Below are 13906 nucleotides of genomic sequence, written 5' to 3'. Positions count from 1 at the left end.
TCACAAAATAAATACATATTATACATCATAAACTGAGTAACCCATTCATTTTTGTTAAATTTCTTCAAATCTGCTTTGTGTTTCCATTATCTATTCCACATTCAAACAATGTTTAGCAATCTAAATAAACAAGTTACTGCCAAATTTCGAAGTGCGCGAAACAAAGTTGCCAGCAAACCGAATCAGCCAAAGACCCCGCCCGCAACAACAAACATGCCTGTGAGATCCGCAAGGATGGGAGCAGCTGTTGACTTGTCAAGCAACCAGATTAAGCCCGGCACAAAGTCGCCGGCAACAATGCCGAGGAACCCTGTGAAGCCCCAACCGGAACCGCAGCCCACTAAGCCGCCAGCTAAATCAACAACCAGCTGCACTGCATCTGAAGGCGAACAGAGGCTTAAAATTAAGTCTGCAAATAACGTGTCGTCAAGAATGCGCGCAGAAGCTGCCACGTTACCGAGGAACTCTCAGTCCTTTTCATTGAGCAAACGCGTCTTTCGCCCCTCCGCCTCCAAAGTTTTTGACTATGACCTATCCAAGGAGGAGAAACGTTACTTTGGCCAATATCACAATCCCATGAAATCTGTACCGGCTGAGGAGCTGCAGCTGCTGAAAACTGGACAACGTACAACATACTTGGAGACGCGCTACGCACACACACCTGATGCTAAGTACAATTATCCGGAGGCAACCAGTTGGCGATACGGTTGGTTCCATCGCAAGGACGCTGTCAATTAGGGCGAAAAACTGGCGAGGATCGTCTTTGGCGATAGCTGTCGGCCGCTGGCATGCTGGCATTTTTTGCCACATCTTGACTATCCAATCCGCATTTATTAGAAATGTCAGAATTTTTTTTTTACATATATTGCGCTATTTTCTACGGTTTTTCTGCGTTTTGTACCCAAGCCCCATTTAAAAAGTCTCTATTTCTCAGTTATATCGGACCAAAATTTTAGAAAGTGTAACTTTTTCATTTTTATACTGATGACCTATATATATATATATATATAAGCATATAATAAAAGAAACCAGCAAAAATACACGTTTATAAACTTTGTAAGCTATGCCGCATCGCAGAAAAACTAACTATATTTCCTATTTTGTTCGAGTCACCGATTTTTAAGCTTTAAGCAAACAATTTAATAGAAAATTACACCACAACAAGGACGTCGCTTTTTCGCCGCTTTTATTACACTTATTTGCTTTGCCCAAATGTAAATGCAATAGTTAGTAGAAAGCTCGAACAACCGTCATCCCGTCAACACAAATATCACATTTCTCCAGATCTGCCATATCAATTATAAGCATAATTGTTTGCAGTAAACTCTTTGGTTATTTGTGGCAGATGTGATATATTGCTTACAAATTTTCATTAAAATACTTTTTTAGCTTACATTCTACTGGCTAAAAGCATATGTTCTTGGAAACAGGCACTCGTGGGACATTGGCTTTACTTCGGTTAACTTAACTTGACGGTAAAGCCCCTCAGGAGGAACAAATTTGTATACCTATTAGTGACTGAGTTGCTCTGCTTTTAACAATAACTTGAAATTAATTAGGTAGAATAAACACAAATACTTAAAGACCGATGATAAGCCCAAATAGTCGTAAAATTCGCAACCAGCTTAAACTTATTTAAATACCTTAGCCTAAGCGTATCAAACAGGCAACATATTAAGCATTTTTATATTCTTGCAGGTTGCACTTTAAAGACCTGCAACGATTTTACTTGAGTCAGCCATCTGACCCAACACCCAACACGACCTTTCTACTCCGGCGTGCCTTTTCTGCTCTATCAGCGATTTTCATATGTGGGTAGTGTATTGCATAGTGTATGTCTGTGATGCGTCGTGCATTTAAAGTGATCCAAGTACCGAAGTCGTCTCCAAGTGTTTTGCTACTTATTGCGGGTCTCGGAAGCTTTTGACTTTGATTGACTCATGAGAGTACACAAGTTTTGAATTGTGTTGTAGCATTTGTGCTTTGTTTTGGTAAAGACAAATGCAGCTTTATTTAATTGAGATAGAGTTGAGCAGCCAGCATATGCATGGCATTCTGTCTATCCACTTTATTAACTTTATTTCATGAGGAACCACTTTGAATTTTCTTGTTGTCTGCTACGGCTCCACGCTGATTGTATGCAATTCAAGGCAGCTTTCGAATGTCATTGTTGCACTTCAAGCACATTTAGACGGACAAACTTTGGCACTCTCCTCCCCTCTCCCCTCGCCATGAACAGTCGCCTGGTAGAACTAGTTTTAAGCCATCCATCCTTTTACAAATGCCACTCTCGTCTCGTCGCCTCGTGCCCCTGTTGTTGTTATTGTTGAGTATTGCCTGATTGCAAACAACAATTCTCACTTGGCTCGCAGCTCCCAATGGAGCTGAAGTTTATTATTATTTGGCTTGTTTCACAAATTTTCATGCTTTTATTTACCTTTAAACACATTTTATTTCAGTCTTATTTGTTGCATCCTTCGAGTTTTATTTGTATTCCATATCATCCAAGATCAAACTTGAGTAACCAATATTTACACAATTGCTTAGCTCTGTTCGCTGTTTGTCATCGGCCCCTCGGCCAGGGATTTGTAAATGATTGGAACATTATTGATTGTCTTCAGATCACTAGGGACTAAAAAGCAACTAAATCGAAAGCACAATTGCCATGACTGTATAACAGTATAACACTCAGTATAACAAGCAATATAACAGAAATTATATCAGTGAGAATCAGAGTCAATCTGACAGTAAAAATAGTGATCTGTAGAATAGTCCAAGTTATAGTCAGTATAACAGTTTATTAATATCGTTGTTACAAATTTTAGCAAAGTATCTGCACGAAGTATAGCATTAAGTGGACTTATTACTTTCTATTCCTATATACTACATATCCATCACATTGGTATAACAACATCACAACAGTGAAACAGTTAAAAGTCTACGGGCTTAGTAGTCTAACAGTTTAACAGTATAATGCTGTATACCAGCAAAATGGATTACAATCGATATAACAGTATAAAATATCACGTATAATACTCAGTTGATTTGATTGTTTTTATGATCCTTTTGGATTACAAATATAGCAATATAACAGCATAATATATTATGGCCAGTTTAATAGTATATTAGCATTATCTACATTATCTGTATAACACTTGCTGGAACAGTGAACTATCTATGCACTTAAAAATATAACAGCAATATAATAGTCACTGAAAGAGTAAGCTTATCTAAGTACTTAACAGTATTTCAGCATGCAGCCAGTATAACAGTTATGCAATATAGGAGTTAAGTGACCTTACAGTAAAACAGCTTACCAGTATATCTGTAAGGCTGGTATAACAACTTCGCAAAAGTATTGTTTTACTCTATTTTAATGGGATTGGTAATTGGTAAGTCATGGGGTAATGGCAGAGCAATTGAAAGGGTAAATCATAATTTTTGAATTGCTATCGCCCCGATGCCTCTCTGCCAACCTCTATTCCAAATACCATGCCCTAGCCGAAGTGCATTAAATTTCTCGAGTAAAATTTCAAGAGAATTTATGGGTCAGTGGTTTAGCTGCAAAGTTATGGAGTTTTTGCACATTTTGTGGGAATATTTATTAGTTTTATTGCCCAGCATATGGATACTGTTATTGTTTTGTTTTCTTTTCTACATTTTTTGGCAATTGCTCAAAAGTTATTCGGTTGAATCGCCCTCATCCTCTCCACCCGTTGTAAAATTTGGTTTTGCGGTTGCTAAAAGAGAATCACAGCTAGCTCGAATGCAGGACTGAGATTGGTTAAATAAAGAGAACTGTGCGCTCATACCGCACATGTACTTAGAGCTAATAAAGAATTCAAGTTGGAATTTGAAACTATTTAAATGGTCTTTAATTTTAATTTACAATCAGAATTATTTCTGTTCTGAGGAAGGTATTAATGTAGCCATTTCAAACATTCGAAAAATTGTAAGTAATACATTTACAAAAACCATAAAAATAAAACCCGAGATTGAGTTTGATGGTGTTTTTTTATTTGGTTTTTATGACTGCCATTTATTAAGAACATAACTGAACATCAAACACTGTGCGTATGATATTTATATTAATGGACGAATAAACAGGAAAGTTGACCACGCCATAAAACAATTACGAATTATTCTCCACATCGGATATCACTGGGTATCCTGATTGTGAAGGGTTCAAATTCAAATGTACATTATTTATGTGTATACTAATTGTTTTTACTTTATTTCTTATTGCAAAACACTTTAAGCATACATTTATTATTGTTAAAAATAAAGTATCACGTGGTTTTGATTTTGTCCTTTTCTTCGTATTTAATTTAAGTTTGTGATTACGCTTCAAATTTTTCATCTGATTTCAAATCGTTTGCCTTGTTTTTTTTTCGTTTTAAATGAGAGTGTATTAGAAATAAATCGTAAATAAAGATTTCGCTTAATGATCACAATTGCAAATATTGTAGAGCCAAGTAGTTGATTGACCAGCACATACGGATGAGTACATATAAAACTAGGGCGGTAAAAAAAAAGGAAGTAAATATTTTAAGGTATTTGCTGTTTTTATGATACCCAAATGGTAAAAGATTGTATTTATAGTAAATAGTATCTGAGTTGTGCAATTTTTTTTTACACATACTTAATACAGCCTCGCGAATAGGAGCTCCTCCTAGGATCAATCTAAATACATTTTCTATGGAATTGCTGTTCTAGCTAACTTTTTGTGATAATAATATAATAAATAGAATCGCAATCAAATAGTTATGGACGTAGGGTAGATAACCAGCCTATTTTTCCCCAGGCTTGCTCTGGGTTAGCTCCGGTTTAATCTTAATTAACGCGTTTGCCTTTGGCTTTGCCGGTCAGATCAACTTCTTGGGGGCGACTGAACCGGAAGCGCTATTTGCCGCCGCCTTTGGTGAGGTCGCAACTTTTGACTGGGTCGCTGTTGGTGTGGGTATCGTTGGTGGCAGATCGATATCGTTATCTGGCAATAGCTTCTCTATTTGGCGCTCAGCCGCTTCAAGCAATGCAGCCTTTGTGGCTGAATTATTGTTGTCTGCGTCGCTGGCCCTGATACTGCTGCTAGTGCTGCTATTGCGGCCAGTACCGCCTGATACTTTGGGGGGTGATAGGGGCGAGTCTGGTCCCTTTTTGTCATTCTTTGAGCCTTTCCCCAACAAATCGCCCAGCTCCTTGGCATTATCTTTTAAAGTTTTAGCAGCGTCCTTCACTTCGGGCTGTAACGAAAATAAGCTCAATTAAATTAGAACAATATCCGCTTGGATTCTAAAGTACTGGTTATTTACCTCCGTCTTTAGCTGATTGGCCCTATCCTGATCCATTGCCCCTAGTTCGGTGGCTATATCACGTATCTCCTTTGCAGAATCATGTATACCATCTACAAGCTTGGCCATATCCTTGTCGGTTTTCTCCACCTCCATTTTGAGTTTTTCTGCTTCCTTCATGCTCTTCGCAATCGCCTTCTCGATCTTTTGCTCTGCCTCCAGTATCTGTTCCTTGTCCAGCAGAGTTATAAGTTCCTCAATGGCCTTATCGCTAAGCTTGATGTTATCGCGACCAATGGACTCCAACACCTGTAAGTTTACTTAAGGTTAGTTAAAGCTCACGGTACTTGGAAACGCATAAGTTACCTTGCGTATTTCGTTGACTGTAACGACGCCATCCTTGTCTGCATCAAACTTGTCCAGCACACTCTCGATGTGCTTGAGACGGGCCTCATCGCTGGTCTCCTTCAGTTTCTTAATGTTCAGCATAAGATCATCAATATGGACGATCTCCTCGTTGCGTCGCTTCGTTGCCTGCTTGGTGAGCAGCTCAGTGAACTCTTCGAGCTGTTTCTTGTCGATTTTAGTTGCCTTGCTGTCAATACTTTGCACCACTTTGGTTATCTCATTGACTGAAATTGCACCATCTTTGTCGACATCCAATTTAACTAGCAAATCTTCAACGACTTTGAAACGTTCCTCATCGGAGGCCTCCTTCATGCGTCTGATGGTGGACACCAGTTCGTCTATGTGCACCATTTGACAAGGATTGGGGGCACCAGCTACGACTTGATCGGTGGTATCCACCTGCTTAATCTGTTGCTGGCGATGCTCCAAATCGTTAAGCACAGTATCCAGCTGCGAGATCATTTTGTTGACACGATTATAAAGAAGCTTGGCAGCTCGACTCTCGCGCACAGGCTCCTTGACCACCTGTCGCACTTCACGCAGCTCCTCGACATCTTCCTGGTAGTCGCGCAGCTCTTCCTTTAGTTCCTTGATCGTCTCTTTCTCCACAACAAGCTGTTTGTCTGACGACAACGTCTTTAACGCATCCGACAGCAATTGCACATCCGTCGGTGAGATGGTCTTTTCATTACATTCAACTGTCTCTACATTCTTGTCCATCAGATGAGTAACCTTTGCAATTTCCTCGGTGGAAACATATGGTGTCGCCAGATCATCCTTGATGGCCGATCGCTTAGCGATTGATTCTTCATCTTCCTCTTCGCGTTCTTCGCGAATCTTACGCTCTTCTTCTTTGATGATCTCAATCTTCGTCTTGTTATCAACCTTGCCCTCACGTTCACCAATCGCATGACGTGTATGTGCAGCCACTGCATCGGGAAGCACGCGCATTGTCTCCTTCAGCTTATCCGTCGTAATGCTGTCATCAGAGATGAGCATCGCACGTGACAATAACAGCAGAGTGGGTGGCACCTAAAGATAAGGCGTAAAGCATTAAAATATAATAAAATATCAACCTTTTTTAACTATACCTGTTCGTTCAGCGACAAATCGATCCATTCCTTGAGCTGGAAGCGTAAGCGTTCCGCTGTAAGCCCATAGGCACGCATACCACGTGCCTTGCACGCCTGCTGCAGCTCAAAGAGATCGAGCGAATCGACGCCTTCGCGTGATATCACACGATCATCGGTAGCCAATGAGCGAAGCTTGAGCCGCAGCTGGAAGCGCAATAGGGTTGTTGTGCCAATCGTGTTCAGCTCCAGTACACGGCAGAGAGCAGCAAGCTGCTCCCGACTGAGCGAATCCAGTGTGATCTCATCATCAAAACGTTTAGCAAATTTGATGATCTCATCGTTGCTTACTTGCTCTGTGGGATTGCGGATCTTGCGAAAGAACATCTCAAACTGTTTGGCCTCCTCGCTGCAGTGCTCCTTGTGCTGTACGGGCATTTGGCCGAGCGTTTTCTGCAAAAACTTGGCAACCTCGAGGCGGACGGCCAGTGACTGCCTTAAGCGCTCTTGACGATCCTTGGCCGTTTGAAAAGTGGAGGGTAGCATGCCCGGAAAGAATTTAATAAACAACGGCAATAGCAGCTCCATGAACGGAACTATAATAAAAACCGAGAACGGTATTAAACGGAACAGATCCGATGTCGTACGCTGCAATTGTTTATTCTCGCGTCGCGTCAAAGTCTTGCCATTGAGGACAAGCCAAAGCAGCTTTGTGCTGATTGCCGTGTCGATGAATAGTAACCGGAAGCCATGGTAATAATGCACCAGCTCATCCCAAATGCGCTGCTGAAGCGGCTTCTTGGGCTTAGCTACAGCTTTGGATGCAGCCTCTGTTAATTCAGTCCCTGACTTTGTACCAGCTGGTGTCGCTTTCGATGCTGTGCTGGCGTCTAGAGCGGCATTGTCGGTGCTGCTGAAGGTCACCGGAGCAACCAATGCCGTTTCCTTTGCAGCTTGCCCATTGGCCACTTCCTTCATGATCTCTTCGACCTTTTCCTTTTGCTGATTCTTCAGTTTCTTCACAGTCGCATCAATCTTCGAGCACGAATCAAAGAGCGTGCGATCGACGTGAAAATGCCGGAAGCCATGACCGGGATAATGATGTTGACGACAAACATGGCGCTGACTGGAGCTAAGTGAATGGTCACTTAACGTTCTCCTTTGCCGAATGTTCCATGGCTGTGAAGAAACTGAATCTTCCGCGTGGGACTGGCCTTTTGTCGTTGCGCTGTATGCATAATAATTCGTTCTAAGATCTGCAAGGTAAGGAATAGGAATAGAAATAGGAAAATACATCAACAGGCGAGAAAATAGTAAGAATTAATAATTCACATTTTGCGGTAACTAAAAAACCTCTCGAATCCCACCGTTCCAATTTGTATTTATATTTGTATATATTTACAATTTGTCACTTTTTTCCAGGGTATGGCGAAAAACGAAAGAAAAATTAATTTTGAAAAGCCGGCTTATTGCATAAGCAAAAATAATAATTAAATAAACAGTTTATTGACAAAAGCGAAAACTTGTCAAATGATACTCAAAAAGTTCGTTCCACTTGATTAGGCTAGATAAGCCAACCGAATAAAATTCACACCTGTTGTGGCTGTTGTTGTTAAAGCTAGACGTAAGTAAGCTTATATAATGTGAAAATAAAACAAAGGGAATAATATAATGTGCAAAGCGAAATAATGCAATGGTCAAAAACATTCTAAGGAAAAACATTTTAATGCACTTTCAGTTTTGGTTTACGTTGTGTTGTTCAGTTTCTATAATTGGCAAGTGTTCAAAATTCAAGGAACACTCATACTGCGTAAATGTAAAGAAGGCAGCAAAGCGGGGTAAAAGAGGGGGAAATGCAGCAGCTATAGCGAAAGCGAAATGCATAGAACCTTCGGGCATTGGCCGAGCGAATTGAGTGGGTGCATTTGACCCGTGTGTTAACTGTTCTCTATTTCGGGTAGAGCATACAGGGTGTTTATTTGTGCGTCGGCATCGTTCGCTGGCGTCATTTTGTCTATCTGTACACCTGTGCGCTTGGCACTTGTTCCTTTTTCTTGCTATACACAATGACCATATACATACAAATATGTACATATGCACATATATACACCTCTTTTTGTTGTATAAATAGGGATATGAGCAAATACCAGAACATTGTTTTGCAAACAACGAAAAATTATCGTACATTCAGTGTGGTGCAAATGTGCAGAAATCTGGCAATATTGAAACCTTTCCTAACTAAATCGGTACCTTTCTACTAACTCTGGTACAGCCTTATCGCATGGTACCTGCATAAGTTAGTCGGTTTATATATTTACCTTTTTGGTGAATCTAGCTATTTAGCAAGGTGATAAGCAGTCTCATGTGACGCTTTTTAACCAAGACGTGATAGGAAGTAAAAGAATATTATATATTAAATATGCGACAACGATAACAACACAAACGAATTAGCCGGTATATTTACTGCATTCATGCACCGGCAAATATATATAAATAAAAGTTTTCGCATTATCAAACCGATTGACAAACTCAATATTTACTTGATTCGGGGAATTTCCTTTCCACGCTGTACAAAAGTACCAAAACAAGCGCAACAGGGAAATTTAATTGTCCCAGGTGCACGCAAACATTGAATCAGCTGTGCACGAATATGCAGTCATAACAAAAGCAGCGATAAAAGAAGCCACGAACAAAAAACACATCGCACACACACACATAAGCATATATACAGATATCTGAGCTCATACACACACACACGCACACACAGTCATGCCGCGAATATATGGGGTAAAATCAATGGAAAGTTTTTATGCGTTCTGATTTTGGCTTTTTTTTTGCATGATTACAGACTTACAGCGCTTGTAGAAATTCTGAAACATGTAATGCGATTTCAGATGCATTGATCCTTTGGGATGAAGCAGTAAATTCATGTTGTTTGCCTATTTTCGTTTGTAGGGGGGGGTGCTGTTGGTGGGGTATGGCTGCCAATCCAGTTCCAAAGTTCTCCAATGTATATAATTTTGAATTTCCGAATCACTGTCTACTCTGTGTATCTTTGGATTTGTTGTTGTCGTTAGATGGGCATGAGAAATACGTTGGTTTCTCACTTTACGCCTAAAAGTAGAAGCAAAAGAGTACAATAGGATTTGTAAATAATCATGCCGAAAATTAAATACACGCTTTACTAATGTCAAAAATTAAATAAATACATAAATGTAACTGTCAACGCTCACTCGCTCTTTTCGAACAGTTCGAACAGCGCAATAGAGATATCACACACTCACGCAACCACACTCATACGCACGCAATTTTGCGATATCAGGCGATTTTTCATTGTGTTTGTTGTTGTTTTCTGCTGCTCGCACTTTTCAAAATATTACACAACTACAGCAACAAATTTCAAATTATTGTTCTATACTAATTCAACACCCCATTTGTTTAGCATATCCGGTGCGCCATTACCATTTAAGTTAAATTCACGTTTTTGGTGCGACGCTCTATTCGCCGTATTTTCGTGCAATGTCGTCACTCAGATTCTTTTAAATATGTTTGTTATTCGCAAGCGGTTTGGTCGCTCTTTCTTCCACGCTTTTTTATTTTACTTTGCCTGTGGATGCACAAGTGTGACCACATTTCAAAAGCGCCATAATACTTCAAATGGCAGCACTGGTCTTAGTTGTGCAAATAAATCGCTGCGATACGTATTGTTGATTTATCGAAAATTATCGAGTGTTGGTAAACGATTGCTTTTTATTTTAAATGGCAGAGTATGAAAATGTGTAACGGTAATTCAGTTGGAACACGATTTGCAGTGGGAGCTTTTTTACATACTGCAGATTTTTGTATGGGCATTGCTAAGCAAAACAATTATTAAGCTCATATAGCATTAATTTGCGTTCAAACTTGAATTTTGATGCCCCAATGATGTTAAGCTTTTAGTAATATCTGTGTTTGTATGTACAGCTATTGAAAATTAATTACCACATAATGGTAAAAACTTATAGCTCCTGCAATGTAAAGCGTTGCTGACGCATTGATTAATTGTTGTGATAAACATTTGTCATTAAATTAAATTAAGCTGCCCGCTGCGCAGATACCTGGTTGGAATTCCAATAAAAGGGGCTAATTGGTTATGATTTTCGCCATTTGCAAAACAATTCTTCTTAGTAACAGACTTTGGTAACAAAATGTTGCAAAACGTTCAACTTTGTTTCTTAATATTGGCTTGCTTAGCCAAGGCAGAAGTGGAGCTTCCGAGCAGGGTATTACACGAACTAAAAGTGGAGCTTGGCTATGAGTCTATACTATTATTACAAACTTCCACGGATTGTTGGATTGATTTGAAAGCGATTTCTGAAACACCGATAATTAACTTAAATGCAAATCAAGTGTATGATCTTCAAAGCCAATTTAATAGACGGTTTCTAGCATTGGTTTGTGTGGAATATCAAAATTCGACAGTATTAAATGCGCTTTATACAAATCTGATGAGAATGCGAGAAACGGCAACCATATTTTTGATTAACTATAGAATCGATGTTCAGGCTTTGTTTAGGAATTGCTTGGAGAACCGTATGCTCAATGTCCTGGCTTTAGCTACTTGGAGTCCCGGGCATATTTACAACTATCGGGCCTTTCCTCGATTTACAATTGTCAAGCGAAGCATTTGGCAAGTGGAGCGCTACTTTGAGCCACAATTGAAGGATATGGGTGGATATCCCATAGTCACCATGCCAGACAACGTGTTTCCGCGTTCTGTTGCTTACACGGATGCACAAGGACATTATCAGCTGTCCGGCTACCTGGCGTCATTTATTGAAAACTTTGCCAAAACTTTAAATGCAACTCTCAAGATTTCGTGGGACCAGGTGCCTCGGGACAACGAGATCGTTAAATTGAAAAAAGTGACGCGCCTGATACAAGCCGGCACAGTGGATATACCGGCGTGCATTTCGAATATTGCACTGGATCCCGATTTCCGGAACTACAGTCATGTGATGGAAATATCAAAATGGCAGCTAATGGTGCCCCTCGAATCAGAGATTGACCGGGCATTGCTGGTCTTTGGTGGTGGAAGCAGTATACAAGTCGTGTTCGCGATGTGTTTCATGTGCCTGTTGGCCCTGCTGCTGCATAATGTTAATCGCCTGGAATTGGGCATGGCGCCCAGTGCTTGGTGTTTGGGGGCATTGACTGATCCCGTGCTTAGGGCCATGCTTTATCAGACAATATCGATGCCAAGACGACCCAGCCTGAGGCTTAAAATCACATACATGCTGATCCTGTTGTGCAGCTTCCTATCCTACAATACCTATATTACTCAGCTGGAGACTTCCTTGGTGCATCCCCTTACAAAACCACCGATACGCAGCTACCAGGACATGCGCAGGGTAGGCCTCAAGGTTCTCTTGACAGACCTTGACAAGCCTGCCATGCTCAATGCCGTTGGCAATCACGTTCTAAGCACTAATTGGGACGTCCATGAGCTGGTGAACAGCTCTGTGTTTCAGGCCATGCGCTGTCTGCCAAATTCCTCATATGCCTATCCAGTTACCCAAACGCTGTGGCCCTTCATAGAACGCAAGTTCGCCAGACAACATCGGGCACCTTTTCGCCTTTCCAAGGATTTCACGTTACTTTCGCTGGTTCCCTATGCTATACCGCTGTCCAACGACTCCATTTACCAACAGGCCCTCAATCGTTATATTCTGCATACCCAAGCCAGTGGCCTGTACTCATTCTGGTATCGTCGGAACTACTATAAACTACTTAGTATTGGCAAAATGGAGGAATTGCCCTACAACAATTTCGTATGCAACTGTTATTTACGCTGGATAGATCTATACTACCTTTGGCTGCTATACATATACATGGTTTGTTTTTCCCTCTTAATATTTGCCTTTGAGCTCGCAACACGCTTAATAAAGGGAACAATACGAGAGCAGTTGGTATAAGATGGAGATAAATCTAATAAAATGAAAGAGTGAAGAGTTATTTTTGAAAAAGTTAAATAGTAAAGAAACCTAATTATTTCATATAATATTTATTATAATTGTGTAAGCAATGAATAAAGCTTTGGGCATGCTTCAAGATGTTTAAAAAAAATAAACTTCAATAAAGTCGGATATTTAAGGGATTCCTGCAAATCCTACATATTATATAAGAAAAATAGAATTTGTATCATAGTGGGAAATTGCACAATTCCTATCATCGTTTCTACAAAATAATTTTAATACTCCGAGTATAAAAATATGAAAATTGTTAATCATAAAATGAAATAGAATAAAACAATGTTGAAAAATATATCTTTTATCATAATTATAATTCCATTGGTTGACACCGCTTCCAGCGAATGAATAAAATGGAAAAGAATAGAGTACAAATAATTACCACGAAATGAAGATATAATGAAAGTATATTTTATTCAGGCTAGTTTTATCTAAAACTTTTTAGCTCTTTGGTTTAAATATTGAGGACTTGTGCAATTGCATGGATTCTATATCACTAATAGCGACTATGTATAAACCTGCTTCGGATGTTTAGATGACTTTGTCGACTCTGCTCTTAAGAGCAGCGCACCCGCTACCCTTCGCAGTTCCATTGTTCTTTGTTGTCTACTCTTGTTGTTTTGGCATTTCACTTGATATGATTAGTATTAGTAGATGCATATTTTTAGACTTAGCTAGTCCCGCTGGCAACGTCGCTTGATAAGCGGCGCATCATCGAATTTTTATTAGGCTGACCGCTGGCCGACCCTCAGGCGATGTGGCAAAGAAAAAATAATAAGAAGAAGAATAACAGCGGCTCAGAGTGCAATCAAGGTGCAGTGCCTAATAGTGTCCAATCAGCAGGTGTTACCAGGCGTTGTAACAGCTGCTTAGTATAGTCGCAACAAATGAATCGATCGATTTTGCTGGAAGTCGGGCCCCCCAATCCGCACTTAGATCTGACAGGTGCATGGAGCCCTTATCAATGCTAGCTGCAGCATTAGCCATTAAGGTGGAACGGATCTCTGATAATGTCAAGGCAATATCAGCAATCGGACGATGGCCCCATCTGGCTGCATATCTCGCAGCTGGAGCGCAGCGTTCGCCTGCTTCAGGTTCAGGTATAAATGGAGGCTGCAGCCAGTGTATC

At 40.2% G+C, this 13906-nt stretch overlaps 3 protein-coding genes across 4 annotated transcripts; 2 read left to right on the top strand and 1 right to left on the bottom strand.

Annotated features, from left to right (window-relative positions):
- Positions 1 to 34: 34 nt before the first annotated feature.
- On the top strand, positions 35 to 996 carry LOC115757866. Its single transcript, XM_030698304.1, has one exon. It carries the CDS (start codon positions 109 to 111, stop codon positions 736 to 738), a length of 630 nt encoding a protein of 209 aa, XP_030554164.1. The 5' UTR covers positions 35 to 108; the 3' UTR covers positions 739 to 996.
- A 3013-nt stretch (positions 997 to 4009) lies between these two features.
- On the bottom strand, positions 4010 to 10353 carry LOC115757798 (mitochondrial proton/calcium exchanger protein). Of its 2 annotated transcripts, XM_030698215.1 has the most exons (6): positions 10232 to 10353; positions 9624 to 9883; positions 6791 to 8025; positions 5658 to 6731; positions 5313 to 5600; positions 4010 to 5243 (listed from the first exon to the last, which is right to left on the bottom strand). In XM_030698215.1, exons 2-6 carry the CDS (start codon positions 9697 to 9699, stop codon positions 4866 to 4868), a joined length of 3051 nt encoding a protein of 1016 aa, XP_030554075.1. In that variant the 5' UTR covers positions 9700 to 9883; positions 10232 to 10353; the 3' UTR covers positions 4010 to 4865. The 2 variants fall into 2 exon arrangements, with proteins under 2 accessions (XP_030554075.1, XP_030554076.1); XM_030698216.1 differs by lacking the exon at positions 10232 to 10353 and having other exon boundaries at positions 9624 to 9943.
- A 909-nt stretch (positions 10354 to 11262) lies between these two features.
- Positions 11263 to 12740, top strand: LOC115758058. Its single transcript, XM_030698572.1, has one exon. The coding sequence runs from the start codon at positions 11263 to 11265 to the stop codon at positions 12721 to 12723; it is 1461 nt and encodes a 486-aa protein (XP_030554432.1). The 3' UTR covers positions 12724 to 12740.
- Positions 12741 to 13906: the final 1166 nt, after the last annotated feature.

Source organism: Drosophila novamexicana, unplaced genomic scaffold (assembly GCF_003285875.2).
Source record: "Drosophila novamexicana strain 15010-1031.04,08,12 unplaced genomic scaffold, DnovRS2.1 tig00000121-arrow-pilon, whole genome shotgun sequence".
NCBI classification, from domain to species: domain Eukaryota; kingdom Metazoa; phylum Arthropoda; class Insecta; order Diptera; family Drosophilidae; genus Drosophila; species Drosophila novamexicana.
This window is presented reverse-complemented; position numbering and strand designations above follow the sequence as displayed.